Here is a 24,709-nt window from a genome sequence, read left to right on the forward strand (position 1 = left end):
ATAAACAGTTCAATTTAACTTACATGACGCAATTTTAAATAGGGCCTCCAATTTTTTAATTGAGGGTAGCTTCATTTGCTTAAAATAATTTTAATGATTCATTCGTCTCCCTCTGGATGTTAAGAAAATAAATATTGTCTTTTAAAGAACTTCAGTAACGTAAATTTCAATGAGACATGATTAAAAAACGAAGAAAAACGAGTTAAATGCCATTTTTTTTAAACCGGAGAAAAAGTTTAACGTGGCGTTGTTTTTTTTCGTTCCTACAAGTGAGCTCGGACTCCCGAGTTTCAGCCAATTTGACGGCGACTAACTTAAACGCTATGCAACGTAAACAAAAATGTGACTAGTTTGTTTTTGAGGAAAAAAAAGAAAATGTGACTCTTACCGTACGACCTGGTGCCGATAGACGCTTGTTAAAATTTGGGATCTGAACGAGGAGAGTACAAACACTTCTCGACCATGGCCCCAGGCCCGTCGTCCATAGTAAGTGTGCATCAGACACCGCTTACTGATTGGCTGGGACGCACGAACTCGGTCTCTCATTGGCTGGTATGCGGCGTCAGGATTACTAACCCAGTTCTACCGCCTCCCTCCTCATCCCCGACTCAAATTAGCCGTGGTTGGAAATGGACGGCACGGATTTAGATGCATATTTGCTTTTTTTTTTTTTGTATTGAAAAAAAAAATGTAACCGAACAACTCTCGGAACTGACGTCGTTTACTCCACTTTTATCGTGCTTTTTTTCAACTGGGTTAAAGTTTGAGTTGGCATGCAAACAGGTTTTACGGTAAATTTCTATACGATGTCCCAAAGACATCAATGGCAAATTAACTGTTATTTGTGTTATCCGAGTGAATATGAAACGAAATAAACATTCTGTCCAGTTGTGTTATTGATAGTTCGGTACCCTACAAAACATTCTGAAGGCGAGTCCAAAGCGCTTTTAAATGGTTCCTGTGGCAAGTAGCGCCCTCTCCCGCAGGAGAATCGCCATTGCACGGTGACTCCTCATTTAAAAATTACATTATCTAAAGGCCATAGTACTGTACAGGGTTGGGTAGGGTTACTTTAACTGGATTACTTTCAATTACTTTTGGATTACTCCAATACCAAATGTGCTAATAAAAGACAAAATAAACTAAATATGAATAAAATTACTAAATTTTGTGCAGGCTTGGGGAGTAACGGGATACATGGAACGGCAAAAATGATGTTGGCAAGCTGTTTTTTTTTTTTAAAATTTTGTTTCTGTTGCATTTTATGTTAGTTTTGCCGGAGATCAAATAGACCAAAGCCAGGAGAGAAAGCTTACCACGTGTTGTGAGTCATAATTGTATTCATATTTAGTTTCTTTTGTCTTTTATTAGCATATTTGGTATTGGAGTAATCCAAAAGTAATTGAAAGTAATCAAGTTAAAGTAACCCTACCCAACCCTGGTACTGTACTAATATATTAGTATACATTTACCCAATGTGTTCAACAGTACACTATTAATTAATATACTTGTAGACTATGTACAGGAAAATTGCTATTTATTTTTTTTATACTTGTTTTTGCACATTGTTACTGTTAACTCCATTGCATAATGTTCTGATGTACATACAGTTAAGGCCAGTCAGCAACCTCCACCCAGTATAAAATACCTATTTATCCTAATATATTACTAATATATTTTTTTTAGTATTATTTTCTTCTTTTAAGTTATTATTGCATCTTTATCCCTCAAATCTCATTGTGAACAATGTTCACTACGCTGTAATCAATGACAATAAAGACTATTCCATTCTACAATGTTCGCATAGTATTTCTCAACATATTTATATCCTCTAACTCAGGGTTTTAAACTAGCATGCCATTGTTTTAAATCTCTGCTTTCTGATTGTCAGAAACTGCAACATTCATCTATATCAGTAGGTGGCAGAAGGTCACTATATATTTGTTTCTGTTTAGATACTACTTACGTGAATGTATCTGAGATTTAATTTTCTCTTATGTTCCTGCTTGGAGCCTTCACCTGGATAATGCTGTAGTAGTAACTTATTTTTTATGAAACAACTATCTTTTTTAATTTCAAAAAATAATATAAATAAATAAAATAAATGTATTAATACATGAAAATCAATGTATTATGTACATTATTTCGCTGTGTTTTGTTTTCATTTTCTTGTGTTGCCCAAATAATGGAAACCTTACGACATAGTAGAACATTTTTTGTTGCACTGCCAGATAGTGTTTACTCATTTTAAGTATTATTGTTGTTTTTCTTAAATAACTAAGTAAAACTATTGTAAAACCTAATAGATGGGCAAAAATGTAGAGTAAAAATCTCAAATTACAGCAAAAGAATTAATCAAGCTGAAAAAAAAACTTTCTTCTGTCAAACTAGACTACATGATATTTTGATCATCCCCATGGTGAATTTTTAAACATTTTTGATGGACAGTGTGCCTTGAGATTTTTTAATTTAAAAAAGTGTGCCTAGACTCAAGAAGGTTGAGAAACAGTTGTGTTTCCTGTTCGAACCTGAATGTTATGCATGAAAACGATTACTGGTACTGATATGTTACTTCTACCTCACTTTCATAGAAAAAAAATGTGTGTTAGAAAATAAATCTTGCAAGGTAAGATGCAAAACTGTATTGGGCACATTTGGTTATACTTTGTTGTATGTTTATCAAACAGGGGGAATTTTTTATCCAAGTCCCAACACATGTGTAATTACATACTATGATTTAAGTTTGGCTTGGGTGTGTCTACTCGAATATCAAGTAACGATAATAATAGATCAGGAAATTGCAATTACTGCAGCTTAATCGGTTTGTGACTTCAACGATGTCCGCCAAAATGTCCATTTGTCTAATGGTTGTTCTTCTGCTCTAAATTTCTTCAAGCATATTTTTATACCGCTTTGCGAACAAGGAACAGAAAATGGCTAACCCCAAAACCTTTCCATTGAAGCTGGAAGTATACAATTGTCTTTGAATAAAGATAAGATATCGACAGACTGATGAGTAATTGATTAGTGTCTCGTGACTTTTGTTCGTATAGGAATGATTGAGGAATAGAATGAGTGATCATGTTATCCATTGTTTAACGATGCCTGAAGCCTGTACTCTAAACATGAATATTTTGTTTGTTTGTTTGTTTGTACATGATTCAATTGTTTGTTTGTTTGTACATGATTCAAATTGAATCTTTTCTTCCGGCGCCGTCACGAATGGCAGCCACTCCAGCAGCTCCCGTGTTATTTTCGATTGTTCTCGATTGTTCTCAGCTCAGGGATGCTGCTGGAAATGTGAATTTCCCTTCGGGGATGAACAAAGTATCTATCTATCTATCTATCTATCTATCTATCTATCTATCTATCTATCTATCTATCTATCTATCTATCTATCTATCTATCTAGTAAGGGATGAGCATTTGACTATTTGCAAATTCGTGTAAAATTATGTTTTTTTCTTAAGGGTTTGTTGATAATTCGCCAGTCGATCACCAAAACTGCACTTTCAGGGATCTTTTTTTCCACAAAGAAACTGTTACCCATGTTAAAACACATGCAATTTGCAAAAAATATTAAGGATTGACATGGCTAGCGCATCAAACTCTGTGATTTCTGCAAAAGCTTAACCGATAAAGTCCATCTTTGACAGATTGCTGAATATGTCAAATTTCTGAGTTATTTGCGCAAATTATTCACCAATCCAAATCTTGAAAATTAAATGTTAATGTTTGAACGAGCTCTTTTGGAGGTCTCAGAACAAAATGGAACGGAACGGAACAGAACGAAATAGAATAGAATTGAATAGTTATAGGCAGCACGGCAGCGCAGGGGTTAGCGCGTGTGCGGTACAGTTCTGAGGTCATGAGGTCAAATCCAGCTACTAACCTTCCTGTGCTGAGTTTGCACGTTCTCCCCGTGCTTGCGTGGGTGTCCTCCCACATCCTCAAAACATGCACGTCAGATTAATTGGGTGGTCCAAATTGTCCCTAGGTGTGAATGAACGAGTGAGTTGTCTGTCTCTGTGTGCCCTGCGATTGACTGGCAACCAGTTCAGGGTGTCCCCTGCCCACTGCCCGAGAATAGCTGGGATGGGCTCCAGCACCCCCGCGACCCTACTGAGGATAAGCAGTGCAGATAATGGATTGATGGATGGATTGAATAGTTATATAATAATTCTATCAAGGGCTCCCGAATCAAGCCGATCATAACATCAAAGTTGGTTGCCAGCACACAGAGACAGACAACTCACTTGCTCAATCATAGGGGATTAGGGACAATTTCAACCGATCAATTACCTGACAAGCATGTTTTCGGAATGTGGGAGAAAACCGAAGTTCCCAGTGGAAACCCACGAAAGCACGGGGAGAACATGCAATCTCAGCACAGGAAGGTTGGTACCTGGATTTGATCCCGTGATCTCAGAACTGTACCACTAACCCGCCGTGCTGCCGTTCCTCATCTATCAGCATGGTAATAAAGAATTTATTTAATGATAATTTTAATATGTAGCGGCACGGCGGATGTATGGTTAAGACGCAGCCACACGGTGTGGAGGCCCAGCTAATGCAGCCTCCCCGTGCAGAGTTTGCATGTTCTCCTCGTGTCTGTGTGGATTTCCTCCGAGCACTTTTCTTTTCACTTTCCAAAAACATGGATGTCATGTTAATTGGCCGGTCCAAATTGTCCCTAGGTGTGATTAAGCGAGTTAGTTATCTGTCTATGTGTGCCCTGCGACTGGTTGGCAGCCAGTTCAGAGTGTCCCCTACCCATTGCCCGAAGATAGCTAGGATGGGCTCCAGTCTCCCCGCGACCTTAGTGACGATAAGCAGCGCAGAAAATGGATGGATGGATTTGTTATGTATGAAAATTCTTAATTGTTTAACCTTACAAATTTTGGATTTTCTTTTTCAAAATTGCAAAATATTCACATTATGTATGCATATTATTGATTAAATTAGTATGTAACATATTGCTGTGCAAGACAAACTATGTAGAATAAAATCAAAGATCCTTTTTGTAAACAAGTTTATTTTATTAACCAAATAAACAACATAAACACATTTTTCAGCATATTACTTAGTTTTTTCCCCCACTTGCAGTAAATTTAGTGTTGCTAGTCATACAAAGCAGTGCAGGATTTTGAAGACTTCATCTGTTCTAAAAAATAAATGCTTGATCGAGAAAATCATTGGCGTATTGTATCGTGTACTGTACCGGAACAATTTGTAACTTACAATGATGTTTATGGAAGCCCAAGAGTGCCCTAATTAAATTGATAAAATGAAAATGAATAAAAAACGTACTCCAAACTCTTGGGCTTCCATAGGTTGGAGCCAAATGGGCAAGACAAAATGAAGTTGATTTTTTTTATTCCCGCCACAGAAAATTTTATATGGGGTACATAATTTGAGGTGATTATCAAAAAACATGTATATTACTGTCACAAGGAGAACGGAATCAGGACCCAAATGCGTAGCGTTAACCACAAGTTTATTGATAGAAAGAGGAATGGCAGCGCCCGCGATCTGGTGCTCGCTGGACGCGGGAAGCAAGCCGAACGCACAATCGGATCGAGATCCAAATACAGAAGTGGATCTTCCGGAGCGGGAGATGGCGGTGTCTAGGACAGAAAAAACAGGTCGATAGCCGGGACAGGAGAGCAAAAACGTGGTCGGGGTCAAAAACAGGTCGTAAGCCGGGACAGGAGAGCAAACGTGGTAGGAATCAATAACAGGTCGTAGCCGGAGACAAACGGGGAGATCAGGAACGGACAGGTGGAAAGATGGGTGAAAAAAGCGGGACCGACAGGAGTAAGAGTCAAAATGCTTGCCTTGTAACAACAGAGGTTCGCTGACGGACTGACAACCGGAGAGTGACGGGACTGGGCTTAAAATAGGACATGTAGCCTGCAGCAGCTTACGCCAAATAAGCAGGCACAGGTGATACTAATCAGCAATCATGACAAATAGAGGGAAAACATATAAGACAACACGTATGTCACTGCTGGATAAGAGTCAATTTTTATTTATTTTGTTACTCTCTTGTGTGCAGGGTTGGGAGAGTTACTTTAAAAATTTCATCCGTTACACTTACTTCTTACCTGTTGTGTAATCAGTAACATAATCTGAATACCATAATATTGCAATAGTGTAACTTGATTACTTTAAATTACTTTTGGATTACTAAAAGTAAAACTAGATGAATAACTTTCTTAGCTTTGTGCTTTTTCTTTTTAAAAATATTTTTATTCATATAGGATTTTTTTTAGCCTAGACTAACCAGAGACTATATATAGTTATGTATATGGTTATGTGTGTATTTATATGGTTGATCATTTACTACATCTAATTTACATCTAATTGTGGTCATTGTGGTTGCTGTTTACATTCCACCGGATGCTAACGTTCCACCCAATGCTAAGGTTAGCATAGCGCTAAATCTCCTGCCTGCTGCTATCAATAAACAGCAGCTCGCACACCGCGACGGAGCTTTTAGCGTCGCCGGCGACTTTAATCGGACATGCTTAAGGACTGTACTTCCCAAATTCATTCAATACGTGGACTGAGCAATTAGGGAAAAAACACTGGACCGTGTGTACAGTAAGATCAAACATCTAGTTGGATCTGGCCATCTCTGTTTGTCCCTCACCCCCTCATACACCCCCCTCCGGAGGAAAACAAAGCCTATGCAATCAAGGACAGTACAAACATCTTCTTTGTTCCTTTATCTCTTAGTTTTCTTTATCCTCACTGTAAAATGTGGACCTGGAGTGCCACGTTCAATTTCGTTGTCACAATATATTCAACCCATGTGTAACATGTATTCTTTTGGCTTTATTATTGTATTGTTCTCAGCTCAGGGATGCTGCTGGAAATGTGAATTTCCCTTAGGGGATGAATAAAGTATCTATCTATCTATCTATCTATCTATCTAATCTATTCTATTCTATATTTACCTTGATTTGCAAAATAAAAATTAAACATTGCTAAAAAAAAGGTACACAAGATTTTTTTAAATCAGAAAATGTCCCCCTAAGACTGATTTTGAATTGTAAATAGTTTTTTTCAATTAGTTTAATATAAGGTGTTAAATTTTCAATGCAGTTGTTTGTTACTTGTATACTTGTTCACAAATTGTTTTTATAAATTGTTTGTTTGAGATTTAAAAGAAAGCCTTTTTCCGTTTTTATATTTCTAAATCAATTTTCCCTAATAACGGTACGTTTAGACGATGACCAAATAAGGGGTCCCACATAAAAAACGGTTGTACAATGAGCAAGTTATGAAATTATTTTCAATGTACATGCATTGCCGTAACAGGCACGTTGGCATGCTACTTAATGGGATGCTACATTGCGCTGATGTATCTAGTGTTCTAATGACTGTCACGAAGCAGGTCGGGAAGCAGAAAGTTGGACCTCATTTGCGTAGACGATCTGTCACTTTAATTGAGAAAGAAAAGTTGTCCAACACACAAACGGACAAAAAACAAAACAAAGCAGGCTCAAATGCAGGCAAAACTACAGACTGGGCATTAAACAGAACTTGCAAGAATCTCTCAGAATGTTACACCGAAGTGCAACAAAGTCCAGCAAGCACAACAAGAATAAACAGGTATCAAACAGGCATGAACAGGTTTTCAACAAGGGTAAACAACGATCTGGAAAAGGGCAGTTCCAAAAGGAGCGTTTTAGTACCCATAGGAGTAATCAGGAAATGCAGGTCAGCCGGTGTCAAGGGGCGGGGCCAGCTGGGCGCCATGACAACCGTGCAGGACATGACAATGACCCTTTGCACACATGTGACCTAACCACGTGATGACACCATGACGGATGGTAGTAAACCGTTGTGAAAAGTGGACGAGGCTAGTAAACAGTAGACAACAACAACAAAACAACTATACTATTCAACACCATTGGCAATGACGAGTCAAACGGATATTGTGCAGCTGTCGGATGAGGTGGCTCACCTCGTTGAAAAGCACAAAGAGTGCTATTCAGAGAAACTGAGGATAGCATTAGCAACTCGTTATTTTTTTCACCATTACAACGCCGTTACCGTTACAGATGGTCAAGATTGGTGCGTTACCTGACGCCGTTTTTGCGGTGAAGTCTTCCGCTCTCCTTCGACTTGTTTGCGTCACGTATTTCCGATCATGTCACCATTCAAAACAGCGACTATCACATAATTAGATAGTGAATATAGTATTTACTCGTGGGCCAAGAGATAAAGCGAATTGGTGAACGCGGCAGAAAACGACTTTTGGCATTCGCAAACAAAAGTCTCTATGAGCCTGCTCTTGGAAGTGAACAAAGAGATCTGGATACCCACCAATAAACAGCTGATTTCCTTCAAGATGCCTTTTTGCTCCAAAATAAATCAAAATAAAAAGTATAAAAAAGGTTAAAACTGTTTAGTATTCTTTTTTGTAGGTTTATAAATTGAATTCCCTGTGTTTTTCAGTGTTACTATGTTTATGTAAAAATGTCAAGTTTATTCTTTTTTCTTCTTTTAGCTTTTATTTTCCTTTATTATTGTATTTTTTCTTTTGTTTATTTTTTCTCAATTATTTCCATATAATATATTAAACTCACTTTATATTTCCTGCTGATGGTAATTTTATTATATTGTACTATCTAGAGTGACACGGCGGATGAGTGGCCTTCTGAGGTCATGGGATCAAATCCAGCTATCAGCCTTCCTGTGTGGAGTTTGCATGTTCTCCCCGTGTGTTTGTGGGTTTCCTCCGGGCACTCTGGTTTCCTCCCACAACCCCAAAACATGCATGTCAGGTTAATTGGCCGGTCCAAATTGTCCCTAGGTGTGAAAGAGTGGGTGAGTTGTATGACTCTATGTGTCCGGCGACTGGCTGGCAACCTGTTCAGGGTGTCCCCTGCCTACTGCTTGAAGACGGCTGGGATGGGCTCCAGCACCCCTGCGGCCCTACTGAGGATAGGTGGTGCAGATAATGGATGGATATTTACTGTTTATATTTACTCTTTTGCTGCTGATGTGCAATACATATTACAAGTTTCTATAACACAACGGACTATCTGTTCTTCTCTATTCAACTGACTCAATTACTGCTCAGAAAATCTGAAGTTTTTTGTCATGCAATCAAAGCAAGTGAGCCGTTTGAGTTGACCCGAAAAAGCCGGTTCTCTAAAAAGAGACGGACTTCCTTTCACTACATCAAACCGCTCGCTTCGTTTGCAACGGAAAAAAAAATACCGAGATAGAGGCTTCTGCGGCGAACTCGTTTGACTTGATTAATTTGCTGTATCGGGCAGCACGGCGGCGCAGTGGTTAGCGCGTGTGCGGTACAGATCTGAGGTCGTGAGATCAAACCTCCTGTGTGGAGTTTGTATGTTCTCCCCATGCTTGCGTGGGTTTCCTCCGGGCACTCCGGTTTCCTCCCACATTCCAAAAACATGCACGTCAGGTTAATTTGCCGGTCCAAATTGTCCCGAGGTGTGACTGTGCGAGCGAATTGTCTGTTCCTGTGTGCCCTGCAACTGTCTGGTAACCAGTTCAGGGTGTCCCCTGCCCACTGCCCGAAGATAGCTGGGATGGGCTCCAGCACCCCCCCGGCCCTAATGAGGATAAGCGGTGCAGATAATGGATGGATGGATGTATGGATTTGCTGTTTCGTGATAGTCGCTGAATACCTGATGGTACCCACCATTGACAAATATGCGTTTTTCCGTACAGATTTCCTTGTACGTCGTACTCGTCTCAAAATGCATAAAAAAACGTACTTTGTACGGCAAAACCGTACAGGTTGACAGGTCCCCTGCTTGTGAGCTTGTTCAGGGAAGTGATGGCTCTCAGCCAGGCGGCACCGCGGTTGGGTGGTTAACACGCAGCCCCACATGTTCAAGTCCAGCTACCGCACCCTCTTCATGCAAAGTTTGCATGTTCTCCTCGTGCCTGCCACGTTCCAAAAAATGCATGTCAGGTTAATTGGCCGCTTTAAATTGTCCCTAGGTGTGACTGAGCGAGTGAGTTGTCTGTCTCTAAGTCCCCTGCGACTGGCTGGCAACCAGTTGAGGGTGTCCCCTCTGATTGACCCCACTGTGGATAAGCGGCAGAGATAATGGATGGATGGCCTTGAGCCGGCTAGTCTACCGCGATAACCGGGGGTCCATTGCGTTTGCACTGATCAAAACCATAGCGGCATACGTAGCGTGTAACAGGACTCCTGCGTGACGTGGGCGGGCAGCGATTGGTGGGCGTCAGTCGTATATATGCGTCACGCGTCACTCCCACCTCCTCGCCAGTGGAATTTCATCTCTGCTTCTGCACCTTCTGGGCAGACGAGGACTTAAACAAGAAGTAAGAGATCTCGCTTTGACAATTTCTCACGTTTTTCCGCGTCATTGACGTAAACATGGACTCGAACGGATTGGACGTGTTACCATGCTAGGTTTAGTGTCCGAATTCCCATCCGTCTTTGAACATCGGCGTTGTGTTCTGGCCTGGACTCGATGTCATTACGCTTCCTCCGCCTCCTCGGTTAGCCACCGTGCCTACGTGGACTTAGCTAGCTAGCAACTGGAGTCGTGGAAGCTAATGCTAAAATCGTCCAACTTGCTTTTTTTTTAAATAAAGATGTCGGCGAACTAGCTCACTGAATACATGGACACGAGCTTGCACTCGGTTTGTTTTACGACCCCCACGCGGCTTTATTCTTTTATTCAGGGTTAACAACGCTGTCACTTTGATGATTCGTTGACGGCGTTGCTCGGGAAGTTAATGTTGCAATGCTTGCTAGGAGTTAGCCTAGTTAGCATTAGCCGTCTCGGCTACGTGTCACTGCTCTCGTCCTGCTTGTAAAGTTTGCGTTCTACCGCATTACATCGAGAAAATTGACCTGCAATGTTAAGATTGCCGATTATTTTATGTCAACAATGTTTGTGACCAGAACCCAATTGCTTTTTAAAGCTGTGGAAGTTTTTTCAGACTAAATAATTTCGTGTCTTAAACAAGCTGTCACTTGGCTCAGACGCACACTCACTTAGATTTAAATCCCTAATCTGGGATTTGTATTTCAAAGTGTTTGTATCGTCAATACAAAGTGGTTAATTCAATATGAGCTTCTTAGAGTAGACGTGGTACTACTTTAGAATCGAACCACTTTATTCAAAATTAAGGTAAATTACTAGTTTTATGTGTACACTCCTAATATTAGTTATGAGAAATGCACCAGCTTTCAGATTTTTAAAGATCTGGCAACCCTAACGTCTGCTGTCGAATGTCTACAGAAATACATGTCAAAATTTCCCTCAGGGTTGCATTTCAAATGTTAAGACTCACCCGTTGTTTTGGTTTGGTTACATTTTTTCTCAAAAACATTTTCATTACAGAAGGGTCTTGCTGTTTTCTGCCACGCCTAGTTACATTTAAAATATTTTTAAGGCACGTTTTGCAAGGTAACCTTACAAATGTCTGGTATTTCAATGTCACTGCAAAAACATGCCTTGAATTGGTTGGTACTTTGCATGGGCTGTCGATACTATTAGTTTGACCAAAAACAACATTGTAGTAATTGCATCTATGAAATTGACTATTGATTGTATTGCTGAGGCATTATGGCTGCCCAATCCATATTGGTGAAAGACTGAACAACCATACCATTGCACTCAAAACAAACAAACAAGAAACTGTTCCCAATCCTAAAACAACTATAAAATACATCTCGGGACATTTAAACTCCATCCAGAAAGGTAGATGGTAATTGAAGTTGCTTTTTCCAAGTAAATACTTTGTTCTGAAGAGACACTGTAGTTTAATAATGGACAACCTCTTATTATATACTAATATGAACCTGCATACAATGCTAATCTCTGCATTACTTTGTGTGCCCATAGGCAAAAGCTGGCAGGCTGACGGGAATTTGCATCTTTACAGGACGGATTATCTGGTAACTGACCATTTAGCTGGTGAGTCTGTTTTTTGTTTTGTTCTATCATTTTATTTGAGCATAAAACATCACTGTTATGACCTTTTGCTCTAAAAATAAACAACAGTCAACAAAGTTAAGAAATGACATTTGGAATGGTGGAAAATTATTCAGATTGTCCGATAATCAAAGTAATTTCCTGTCTGACAAGTACTTTTTGCAACCACAACCTAGCACTATAGGAACAGGTAGAAAGACATGAGTGTGCTTGGTATATTTGCAACTATTACACTGATGCGACCAAAATGGGGTGAACGCAACCCACCAATGACATTCAATATTGGCAGATTAGATAATGGAGGAAAATACCAAAGTCCATCCATGATAAGCCTGTATTGCTATGCATCACAAACTCAAACCATGAAACATTTTCCGCCAATGGCACTAATATCAGAGCGAGGTTACTACGAACGAAAGGAGATGTGTATGGGTGGACATCCGGCATTCACTTATCCTGCCTGGATTAATAGAATGCTTTTATCCTTTACCAATTTTTGTACCAGGGCTCATTTTAAATGTCACAAATGGGTAAATGCTACGTTGATAAAGGCACAAATTAAACTTGACACTTTATGCAGCTCTTTTTAAATCCAGAATAAAACACACTTGTATGTAACAAGCGGGTTTAAGCAAGGAAATCAAAAGCATGCAATGAATATAAAATATGTATGTTATAATGAGATTTAGATGCAAGTGACTACATTTTCACTTCCTGAAAGGAATTTATTTTCTAGCTACTGAAATAAAGAAACTCATCAAAGCGTATATTTTCTTTTGCTTCAGTGGCACACTCGGACTCTGTGTTAAGCGTGGGATTTCAACCATGAGCTCAGTCGCAGTACTTACGCAGGAACTCTTCAATGAGCATCGCATTGGGCTCTTGCCGGAGCAGAGCGGTGGTTAGTACTTTTTAATTTATTCCTTTTGAATGGATGACATCTAAGAACAATGTGAAATTGTCTGCCTCCTTTTTGTGGTACTAGCAGCTCCCGCTGCTGTAGCAGCACCCGGTGCCGCTGGGGGAGAAGAGGAAGATGCCCTTCCCACCTACAAGGATGCCTTCCCACCTCTGCCTGAGAAACCGGCCACGCCCGATGGCACCCAGGAGACTGCCGGTGCCTGGGCGAACAAAATGCGTTCTTTGAAGTCTTCTGTCATCACCCAGGTTTTATACTTGTATAATCAATCTGTCTAGCCTTTCCTTTCAACCCAAAGGGTTTACTAAAGACATTTCAATTCCCCCACTATCTTGAACATGGCCTTTTTATTAACTCAAAACCCTGTAAGCTGTCATTTTGAGAGTGTCCTCACTTCTGTGACATACTGTAAGCCTGAGTAACATCTATGTCCTCCCTTGATACAGACTCTAAAAATGGCTTTCCCCTGAGATGGACACAAACCTGTGGGCATTGGTTCCTAAGTCATAATATACAAACAGACCACACATCATAATATTGTTGGGGAATCCTCGAGAAGAACTTATTCGTTATACAACAAATACACTGCTCACTCGATATGGAGTCTCTAGCAGTAAAGGCATATTCTATTCTATTCTATAATATTCTTTGGAAGGTATATTCTAAAATGATTTGAAATTAGTTATGAATTGGCTTGGAACTTGGAGTGTCGTAAAAGAAGTTCAACACTCAGACAATCTCAAATTTAAATGTTGCTTTGTACCAGCGTTTAGTCTATAGGCCATTGTAAACCTTTTTGGCTGTCTTTTATGGCTTTACACTAAATTCAAGCATGGCTCTCATCCTGTTCATCTTACACATTTTTCAGTTGGAATCATTTGCAAAGTATTGCCAATAAAATGTTATGTGTAAGCTATTTAAACAATATTCTGGCTTGAAAATCAGTTTAGAATTAATTCACCGTTTTGAAGTAATAAAGGGTGATATACGTAAATTGTATCGATCCGAAGAGAACATGTTTTGCTGTGGGAAGGGTGGTATTATTCGACTTCCCAGAGTGAATTAGGCGTTTGAGTTGGTGCATTTAAGTTAAAATCAGAGTAGCCCATGCCGGCAGGAGTGCTCTTTTATTTATGTGTAACGTGCAATGTATTCTTATCGCATTGTCTTTATTCATGGTACCAGAGATGACGAATGCTATAGAAAGGGGAAACGAAGAGTCGTTCTGAAATGTATGAATAAACGCAAAAAAAAAACGATTAGGGAAAGGACTCTTTGGCGAATGTGATGGATAGGAATTTTGAAGGACATGGAATAATATGTTAAAAAAATTTATGTTGGTTCATAGTTGTCAATAAGTTATTTAAATCTTGGGCGACTGTATTTAACGTTAGTTACAATGCTTAAAAAAGAAAAAAAAAAGCTTTTTTTTTTTTTTTACTTTTTTTTTTTTCCCCCTCATTTATAAAATTGGGTGCATATTCTACACAAATAAATACGGTATTTCCTCCACACCTTTTTCAACATTTTTAAGCCCTGACCAATTTTTATGCTGTACCTTACCAGGTTTTCCATGTTCCTTTGGAAGAGCGCAAGTACAAGGACATCAACCAGTTTGGGGATGGGGAGCAAGGAAAAGTCTGTGTGGACATCATGCACAAGACTGGAGCCCACCTGGAACTTTCCTTGGCTAAAGATCAGGGTCTCTCCATTATGGTGTCTGGAAAGCTGGACGCCGTGATGAAGGCCCGCAAGGAGATTGTGTCCCGACTGCAGACTCAGGTGACCACTCCCTTCTCTTTCCCTCAATTTTTATGTGAAGATCAGGTGTTGGATCAACAGTAGAAATGCTATTGAAAAACTTTTTTTTTTTTTTTTTTCTTCCCCCCACATCAGGCATCAGCTACTGTGGGCATCCCTAAGGAACACCATCGCTTTGTCATCGGCAAGAATGGGGAAAAGCTGCAGGAGCTTGAGCTGAAGACCGCCACCAAGATCCAGATCCCAAGACCCGACGACCCCAGCAACCAGATTAAGATCTCTGGCACTAAGGAAGGCTTGGAGAAGGCAAAGCACGAGATCCTCCTGATCTCGGCTGAGCAGGTATCTTCTGATCTTCTGTACCAAAAATTCGAATGTCTCATTTTAAGAAATTAGTTTATAAATTGCAAAACTGTGTGAGGGGAAAACCCATGCTTTATTAATTTGGTTTAGGACAAGCGAGCCGTAGAGAGGGTGAACATCGACAAGGCATACCACCCATTCATCACAGGCGCGTACAATAAGCTGGTTGCCGAGATGATGCAAGAGACTGGCGCTCGCATCAACGTTCCGCCTCCTAGTATCAATAAGACGGAGATCGTGATCACTGGGGAGAAGGAGCAGGTGGCCCTTGCTGTTGCTATGATCAAGAAGATCTACGAAAGCAAGGTTTGCCATTTTTAGAGGCTACTTAGTTGAGTTTAAAGTCTGATCACCTTCTCACTCGTTTCCTCATGTGTTCTGCAGAAGAAAAATGCTACCACCATTGCGGTGGAAGTTAAAAAGTCTCAGCATAAGTATGTGATCGGCCCTAAGGGCAACACTCTGCAGGAGATCCTGGACAGAACCGGCGTCTTGGTTGAGATCCCACCTTCTGACAGCAGCTCAGAAACTGTCATCCTTCGAGGGGAGCCCGACCGCCTCGGTCAGGCTCTCACTGAAGTTTATGCCAAGGTGACTTGAAAAAGAGTGTCCTCGTTGTGGAAACATTCCTTTTGAGTTGCATGTTTGAGTCATACTTTCCTTCGAAATCATTTGCAGGCAAACAGCTACACTGTTTCCTCGGTAACGGCTCCCTCTTGGCTCCATCGCTTCATTATTGGAAAGAAGGGGCAGAACTTGGCCAAAATTACTCAACAAATGCCCAAGGTGAATCAAACGGCTTTGATATATCAAAGAATGTTGATTTATAAAAAAAACTAAATGCAAATGTACTTCATGCAGGTACACATTGAGTTCACTGAAGGAGAAGATAAGATAACCCTGGAAGGACCCACCAAAGATGTGCAGCTGATGCATAGCCAGATTGAAGCCATCGTTGCGGACCTCGTGAGTTCTGATTTGTTCCCAATGTAGTATCTGAGAATGATGGTTTTCATTGCACTTGTACTTTTCCTTCAGATAAGTCGCATGGACTACACAGAAATAAGTGTGGATCCCAAATTTCACAGGCATCTGATTGGGAAAGCTGGCGCTAACAGTAAGCCTGTTAAAATGCACATACTCTTCTTTGACCTGTAATACCTTTTTAAAATGTATGGGGTTTTTTTGTTTTCTTTTTAACAAGTCAACCGCATCAAGGAGCTACACAAAGTGACCGTGCGTATCCCCCCGGACCATGAGAAAAGTACCCTGATCCGCATTGAGGGGGACCCCCAGGGTGTGCAGGAGGCCAAGAAGGAGCTTTTAGAGCTTGCGTCACGCATGGTCAGTGAGCTTGCACTCATGCAGTTTGATTGTTTATTAATCTACATCCATATGAATACAGGAGAACGAGCGTACAAAGGATCTGATCATTGAACAGCGTTTTCATAGAGCCATCATCGGGCAAAAGGGGGAGAAGATAAAAGAAGTGCGCGACAAATTTCCAGAGGTGAGTTAAAAATGTATTTACCTCAATCTAACACTTAAGAAGGATTCGTTTTTAAGTAGCAAGTTTAATCTGCTGTATTTTGTGATGTGCTACGCTTGATCTGCTAGATTCTAACTGAATTTATTTATCTACAGTGAAAAATTCTCATTGCATAATCCAACTGTTTTAAGAACCAATATTAGACTTGTAAATATATTGGAAACCTAAACTAGCAATCAAGGATTGCTTTGCATGTTTATTTTTAATGCACATATCTAGTCATGTTTATTTGTATAACCCCTAATCACAAGTCCCAAAGGGCTGCACAGATCAGACTATTGCAAACTACAGAATAGAATTACACCATCTGATCTAAAAACTACATGAGGGCAAGGAAAAACTCAAAAACCTCAGCATGAGGAAAATGAGGAATCATTAAACTCACCGACCACACATGAGGTAATCCCCCTTCCAGGAGGACCAGGCTGCAATGAATGATGAAGCCTGGTCATCAGAATAAAGAAAATATAAAATAATTGACGTTTAATATAAAATACAATCAAAAAGATGACCAGGTTCTAATTGATGTAGCATTAACAAACAATACACATACATTATCAACATGAAATATAGGTCATTCATTTAAACTGATTGCGTGCGCACGTGGTTTGTTATAAGTTTAATGCCACACTAAACAAAAACGTATGAATTGTATTTTCAGGTCATTATCAACTTCCCCGACCCAGCTCAAAAAAGTGACATTGTGCAGCTGAGGGGCCCACGGACTGAAGTTGAAAAGTGTTCTAAGTTCATGCAGAAGATGGTAGCTGAAATGGTAATGCCTTTTTAGGTTGTTTTCAATTATTGTCACGTCAAACGCTAAGGTTGCATGTGTTTGTCAGATGGAGAACAGCTTTTCTCTCTCAGTCCCAATCTTCAAGCAGTTCCACAGGAACATTATCGGGAAGGGTGGATCAAACATCAAAAAGGTAGTTTCTTTAGAGGTTCTACATATTTAGTAAGTATATGTATGTATGTGTGTGTATATATATTTCATAAGGTAAATATTTAACCATGACAAAAGGACAGATTGAACTGAAAATGAAAGTAGTAGAAAAAATGTAAAACAGATGTCTGGTTTTTTTTTTTAAATATTTATCAATTAGGGATAAAATGACGATGTAAAACTATATATTCTTATCTGTGAACTGCGTCCTCCTGACACAACCTGCATATTTAGTAGTGTGTCTTTGACTTTCTTTTGTTAGATTCGCGAGGAAACCAACACTAAAATTGACCTGCCTGCCGAGAACAGCAACTCTGAAATGATCATCATCACGGGCAAGAAGGCTAACTGTGAGGCTGCCAGAGTGCGCATTTTGGCCATTCAGAAGGAACTGGTAAGCAATCCAATGGTTCTCTGTAAAATATGAAACCATTTTGGTTTGGCGTCTGCATGACACTAAGGTTTTAGGCATCAGACACTCATAGTTACTTGCCCTTCCACTCTAATAGTGTGTTATCTTGTTTCTGAAACATATCTATAGAATGATTTTCTCATATAGGCAAATCAATCAAACATGGAAAAACCCTAAGCTTCATTAAGTCTTGTTGGCAGGCTAACATCCCAGAGGTGGAGGTGTCTATTCCCTCTAAACTGCACAACTCCTTGATCGGCTCCAAGGGCCGCTTCATACGCTCCATCATGGAGGAGTGCGGCGGGGTGCATATCCATTTCCCCAGTGAAGGCTCTGGCATTGACAAGGTCACCATCCGGGGCCCAGTTGAGGAAGTAGAGAAGGCCAAGCAGCAACTTCTCGCTCTAGCTGAGGAAAAGGTATGTTGTATGTTCTCAAAGTATTTGTTCAGCTAATTTGTTTTTGCCTTAATACTGGATCCAACTGTGAATTCATAGGTATTGTGTCATTATGTGATGAATGCCATGTGCCTTTTATGTAAGACACTGAATGTTCCCTCTGCATGTGTTGAGAGTACATTCAGTGCTTCATGCATCTGGTTTTGTCTTTCCCTAAGAACCCCCTTCATTAGTGCTATGTAGAACGAACTCCTTCTGTTTGATCCCATTAGCAAACAAAGGGCCACACCGCCGAGCTTCGTGCCAAGCCGGAGTACCACAAGTTTCTCATCGGGAAAGGTGGCGGCAACATTCGTAAGGTGCGCGACAGCACTGGTGCCAGGATCATTTTCCCGACTGCAGATGACAAAGACCAGGAGCTCATCACGGTCATTGGCACCGAAGAGGCCGTTCGTGATGCCCAAAGAGAGCTGGAGGAGCTTATCAAGGGCTTGGTAACTTACTTAAATTGATTCTATAGTTTCATTTTTTTAATGATTGTCCTTCTCAATAAAGTATTTCTTTTAGCTGGATTGTTTTTATTTTCTGGCTCATGTAGTTCACATTGCATTACAATTGTGCACGAACATAAAATAAAAAAAAGGGGGGGGGAGGGTTGAACATCCACAACAAACATATTGGCTCCTCTTCAAGCTTTTAACCCCAACGCTCTACTTGCAGGACAATGTCATTGAGGACACTATGAGTGTGGACCCCAAGCACCACCGCTACTTTGTTTCTCGACGGGGCCAAGTCCTGCGGGACCTCGCAGACGAGTATGGCGGTGTGATGGTTAGCTTTCCCCGCACTGGCACACAGAGCGACAAAGTCACCCTTAAAGGAGCCAAAGAGTGTGTCGAGGCAGCCAAGACGCGCATGCAAGAGATTGTCGAGGACCTGGTAAGAGCACTGCATTTTTAAAAAGAACCATTACAATACAACTCAAGTGTTCTGCTCTCCTCTGCAGGATGCTCAAGTGACCATTGAGTGCACCATTGCTCAAAAATTCCATCGTTCCATCATGGGCCCCAAGGGCTCCCGAATCCAGCAGATCACACGAGATCACAATGTACACATTAAGTTTCCTGATCGCGAGGACCCTCAAGGTAAAAGGATGACTATCAAGCTAAAATGTTCGTTATTGGTTTCTTTGGAAGCATCACATTTTTTTTTTTTTGAAGCATGTGCATCCGAACAATAGTGCAATGGCATCAGTAGCAACATATTTCCAGAATAAATTGAGAAATCAAATATGAATACTCATTATGCAAGATGTATATAGTTTTTAGCCTCTTTTTTTTTTTTTTTTACCGTCACAAAACTCCCTTTTTGTGAACAAAATGGGCATATTGATAAAGCAAATTTTTTTTAAATGCACATAGCACTCACATTTTATGTTGTTCGTACATGTATTTTTTGAGCACATTGACTTCATAATGGATAAGGATAATGTGTTGTCAAACAAGTGAGCACATGTAATGGAAGAATTGATGGCAACCTGGTTTTGGTTTTGCAGATTTGTGGTTTAGTTCTAAAACCATTTCACTTTAAACGCGTCTGAAGAGACATGCATTTCTTTAATCCACTACAAGGTTCCCCAAAATGTAAACCCAGGCCTGAATTTTCCAACATGTATTAGATTGCCATTGAATGTTTTTATTTTGACAATATGATTAACCTCATTGGTTGCATGAGATTAGAAACCTTTGCGAGTCTGTATGTAGCTTAGATTAGAAGTGGCAAAGCGGGTTTAAATTTAGGATTTAAAGTTTATTTACAATTTTGGAAAATGACTGTTGGGCTTTTTGTGCGCGGTCAGCTGTAGAGACCATCCAGGAGAATGGCGACGCCAACAGTGAGGTTAAAGAACCTGTCGATCCAAACGCGCCCAAAAAATGCGACGTGATTGTGATCTCTGGCCGCAAAGAGCGCTGTGAGGCTGCTGCGGAAGCACTGAAGGTTTGTATCCCAAATATATGAACTTTTGTTATTTCCACTATGGGATTTTTATTTTGGTATGTTTCGCACTTCTTAGGCTTTGGTTCCCGTCACCATTGAGGTGGAAGTGCCTTTTGAGCTTCATCGTTACATCATCGGGCAGAAAGGAAGTGGAATTCGCAAGATGATGGACGAATTTGAGGTTTGTCCGGAAATTGTAAAGTCACTTAACATTAAAACAAATAAAAGCTTGTGCCTTTGCACTTTTGACGTCAAACAAAAAAATGGTGTGATGGCTACTACTAAATCAGAGATTTTATGTTATACAAATCAGAAAGTCATCTGATTATACAGAACTCATGTCCTTTGCCCTCCTGGCAGGTAAATATTCAAGTGCCTGCTCCTGAGCAGCAGTCCGATAAAATCGCCATCACTGGCTTGGCCAACCACTTGGAGCGTGCCAAAGAAGGACTATTGGAGCGCGTCAAGGAGTTGCAGGTCGAGCAGGAGGATCGGGTGAGTATTGTGAGGATATTTGCCGGTACTCCCAAATTCATCTAACTCGCTGTTTCCATATGCAGGCCCTCAGGAGCTTCAAACTGACTATCACTGTGGACCCCAAATATCACCCCAAGATCATTGGTCGCAAGGGTGCCATTATTACTAACATCCGCACAGAGCACGATGTTAACATCCAGTTCCCAGAAAAGAATGATGAAAACCAGGTATGTTATCAGTTGTCTTTAACTGTTTTATTAAAAAAAAAAAGTAATTCCATCAATTAAACATTGTCCTTTTTCACTCCATAGGACCAGATTACCATTACAGGGTATGAGCACAAAGCCATAGCTGCTGGCGCTGCCATCCAGGCAATTGTGGAAGAACTGGAGGAGATGGTTTCTGAGGACATCACTTTGGACAGCAGGATCCACGCGCGTATCATTGGTGCCCGTGGCAAGGGCATCCGTCGCATTATGGACGAGTTCAAGGTGGGTGTGCGGTGTATTTTCCCTTAACAAAAACAAATTAAAACGGGCTCGGACAGTTACTTCCCCAGGGCCATCACAACCCTAAACAAGGGCAAAAGACTGTAAAATAAATTTATATCTTGCCAGTTGTATTGAAAAATGGGTTTTCTGCTAAGAATGATTGCACTACTGTGTTTCCCATGGATTTTTATGAGTGGATAGTCTGGGGGGGTCCATGGACATGCTCCCCCGAAAGAAAATTTTGTACATTTTAATTTCAAACTCATCAATCTGGTGCATTTTTACAGCAATATCGTGACGCTAGATCTATGATGAGTGAAATTAATCAAAAGTACTAGGTATGAAAGGTAATGACCAGGGTTGGGTAGGGTTACTTTAACTTGATTACTTTCAATTACTTTTGGATTACTCCAATACCAAATATGCTAATAAAAGACAAAAGAAACAAAATATGAATACAATTATGACTCGCAACACGTGGTAAGCTTTCTCTCCTGGCTTTGATCTCTGGAAAAACTAACATAAAATGCGACAAACAAAATGAAAATAAATCCAAACAACTTGCCAACATCATTTTTGCCGTTCCATGTATTCCGTTACTCCCCAAGCCTGCACAAAATTTTGGAATTTTATTCATATTTAGTTTCTTTTGTCTTTTATTAGCATATTTGGTATTGGAGTAATCCAAAAGTATTTGAAAGTAATCAAGTTAAAGTAACCCTACCCAACCCTGTACAGTACTATGGCCTTTAGATAATATAACTTTTAAATGAGGAGTCACCGTGCAATGGCGATTCTCTTACGGGAGAGGGCGCTACTTGCCACAGGAATCATTTAAAAGCGCTTTGGACTCGCCTTCAGACTGTTTTGTAGGGTACCGAACTATCAATAACACAACTGGACAGAATGTTTATTTCGTTTCATATTCACTCGAATAACACAAATAACAGTTAATTTGCCATTGATGTCTTTGTTCGCTTGATCTGCTGATGTCTTTAAAGTAACCCTACCCAACCCTGGTAATGACATAGCAAACAAGTCACACCCACAAAAGCATGTTAAACATGAGAGAAGTTAATACAAAGAAATCTAATCATAAACTAGAAATAACTAGTGTTGTTGCGTTACTGTACTATTTTAAGGTGTCATATCGTCAAGTAAACAGACCAAATTGCAGACACGAATTTTCAATGTAATACTCATATTGGTGATTTGGTAAATTAGAGTATTTAAATATCAGTACCACTGCTTTTGCGATTGCTGCTATGACAGGATGCTGGTTCTTCGATGGTTTACGGGTTATTATAACGCAGAACTTAAGCAGTTGCCTGCTCTTTGCATTTTTTTTCCCTTTCCTGCTACGGCAGCGCTGCATTTTTACACTCAAGAAAACGCCGACGGTTCAAAAAGGGGCTGGGTAGGTTTTTTTTGTGCAGAACGTCTGTCGCTAAACCTTTTTTCTGGTCGCCAAAGTTAAAAAATGTTCAACTTGGGGGAAACGTGATGCTCATTGTCACATTTACCAAGCCATCTAATCACAGTACGTTAGCTGGACCAATTAAACCCTGGTGGCCCACCAGAATCTTATAAAAACACTGCACTTTTTCCTTTCACTTTACAATCTTTATTCCATGATTATCATGAAGTGTCGCTTCTAATCTCATTTCCAACAATCTTCACTTTGTTGTTAATAATAATGGGAAAAAAACCTGTTCTAAACCCCACCCTGCACATTTTTCAAATTTGAATTTTCCAGGTTGATCTCAGGTTTCCTCAGAGTGGAGCTTCTGACCCCAACCTTGTGACCGTGACAGGTCGTCCGGAGCTGGTCGACGAGGCAATTGACCACCTGATATACCTCGAAGAAGAATACGTGAGCTTGTCTTTATTTTTTTACCTCCTTTTTTTGTGGTGTAATGGATATTAAGGCCATTTGAATTACAGCTTGCAGACGTGGTTGAGAATGAGGCAAAGATGGCGTACATGAGACCACCGGGGGGCAGCCACTCGGCTGCTGAAGAACATCGTGGCCCCTCTAAAGGCTTTGTAGTGAGGGAGGCGCCCTGGACAACTGGGAATGAGAAGGTGAGACTTTTTTAATTCACTTGTTATCTTGGTAACTTGAAAACATCCTGTCCAGAAAAGAGTTTGTTCAAGGAACAAATGGCATCAACATCCTTTATTTTCTTTTATATAGGCTCCTGATATGAGCAGCTCTGAGGACTTCCCCAGCTTCGGTGCGCCAGTTGCTGCTGCTGCTGCCGCCGCCACCGCTAAAGCCTCCCCGTGGGGGCCTAAACGCTTCTAGAGGAAAGCATCTACAACATGACCCAATATCCCCATCCTTTGCCCCTTCTCTAATCCCCTCTCCTGGGTTGACCCTTTTGAAGTCTTTCAGTTCGGGTTCATCTGTTAGTGCTTAAAACAAAAGAAGAAAAAGAGCCTGGCATTTCGTCATATTTTGGTAGAGCTGCCCTTTTTAATCTTGAAATGCCTTGCAAGGTTTTTGGAAGTGAGGGGCCAGCTCAATTAGTGTCCTCAGTACATTTGCGTTTAAGTATTTGTCATTTGTGCGTCCATTTGCTCGTGACACCTTGTCGCCTTATCGTACACTTTGACGCAAAACTGCCAGATGCTTGGAGATGATGCAACTTCCTTTAAACAAAAACACTAGTACACTTCTGGCGCATCAAAAATCACACAAAAAATGAAACATTAAAAAAAAAATGACATGTGTCAACTGTCATCTCGTCTGATATTTGGGGTCAGTGTCCTGTCATGTTTGTCTTCCAGTTGCTAGTTGCAACCCTACCCTCCCATTTTTTGTGATTTAATTTGTTCAAATACATCAGCCTTAAAGACTAGGAGATTGCAAATCAGGACATGGGGAATGTTAATTGAATACAAGTGGAGCACATTCAACATTGTCCTGCCTGCATTTGCATCGCCTCCTAGCTTCCATGGAAAGTTATGCAATTGAAGTGTGAACGGTTATGGATGACACTGGAAAATAAAAAAAAATGTCAATAAAAATGGAAAATCTTTGTACCTGCCTGTCATTATTTGATATTAAGTACTTCTATAAGCTTCATATTTTGAGTCACTTATTCTTTAATAGTGTTTATATTTTATGGACACATCTATTTTTAAATTTTGTCTGCAACAATTACCTTAACTAATGGTAAATGGTCTGCATTTATATAGCACTTTTTCAAGTCAATGAAGACTTCCCAAGAAAACCATTATAAAAGCAATATGGAGTTTAAAGTAGAAATACATGAATTATATTAATGTGATTGTTATTATATTTTTTCCTATTCGTAGGTTGATAAATTTGCATTTGTTTTACATAATTGAAACAATTATCAACCTCAAAAAAAAGTGCATTTTGGTCACCTCATATACCTGTGGTTTAAACATTGGGGAAAAT

The 24,709-nt window shown here is 40.2% G+C and overlaps 2 protein-coding genes across 6 annotated transcripts in view; one reads left to right on the plus strand and one right to left on the minus strand.

Annotated features, from left to right (window-relative positions):
* Positions 1-585, minus strand: part of farp2 (FERM, RhoGEF and pleckstrin domain protein 2) — a 35,670-nt gene extending 35,085 nt beyond the window's left edge. Inside the window, exon 1 of one of the 4 annotated variants that reach the window (XM_088349046.1) lies at positions 389-585. The gene's annotated coding sequence lies outside the window, so the exon portion shown is untranslated. The remainder of the gene's footprint in view (positions 1-388) is intronic. The other 3 variants (XM_088349047.1, XM_088349043.1, XM_088349044.1) reach the window with 3 other exon arrangements.
* A 9,615-nt stretch (positions 586-10,200) lies between these two features.
* hdlbpa (high density lipoprotein binding protein a) lies at positions 10,201-24,327 on the plus strand. Of its 2 annotated transcripts, none has more exons than XM_088349039.1 (28): positions 10,201-10,340; positions 11,876-11,947; positions 12,751-12,866; positions 12,951-13,132; positions 14,451-14,666; positions 14,781-14,987; positions 15,099-15,314; positions 15,393-15,599; positions 15,687-15,794; positions 15,870-15,974; positions 16,047-16,125; positions 16,213-16,352; positions 16,414-16,518; positions 17,219-17,332; positions 17,400-17,486; positions 17,766-17,897; positions 18,116-18,334; positions 18,586-18,807; positions 19,034-19,252; positions 19,320-19,458; positions 20,172-20,311; positions 20,388-20,492; positions 20,672-20,806; positions 20,872-21,015; positions 21,100-21,279; positions 23,036-23,152; positions 23,224-23,364; positions 23,477-24,327. In XM_088349039.1, the coding sequence occupies exons 3-28, from the start codon at positions 12,791-12,793 to the stop codon at positions 23,585-23,587; spliced, it is 3,846 nt and encodes a 1,281-aa protein (XP_088205165.1). In that variant the 5' UTR covers positions 10,201-10,340; positions 11,876-11,947; positions 12,751-12,790; the 3' UTR covers positions 23,588-24,327. The 2 variants fall into 2 exon arrangements, with proteins under 2 accessions (XP_088205165.1, XP_088205166.1); XM_088349040.1 differs by having other exon boundaries at positions 12,954-13,132.
* Positions 24,328-24,709: the final 382 nt, after the last annotated feature.

Source organism: Urocampus carinirostris, chromosome 12, assembly GCF_059441175.1.
Source record: "Urocampus carinirostris isolate Australia breed hairy pipefish chromosome 12, RoL_Ucar_1.0, whole genome shotgun sequence".
NCBI classification, from domain to species: Eukaryota; Metazoa; Chordata; class Actinopteri; order Syngnathiformes; family Syngnathidae; genus Urocampus; species Urocampus carinirostris.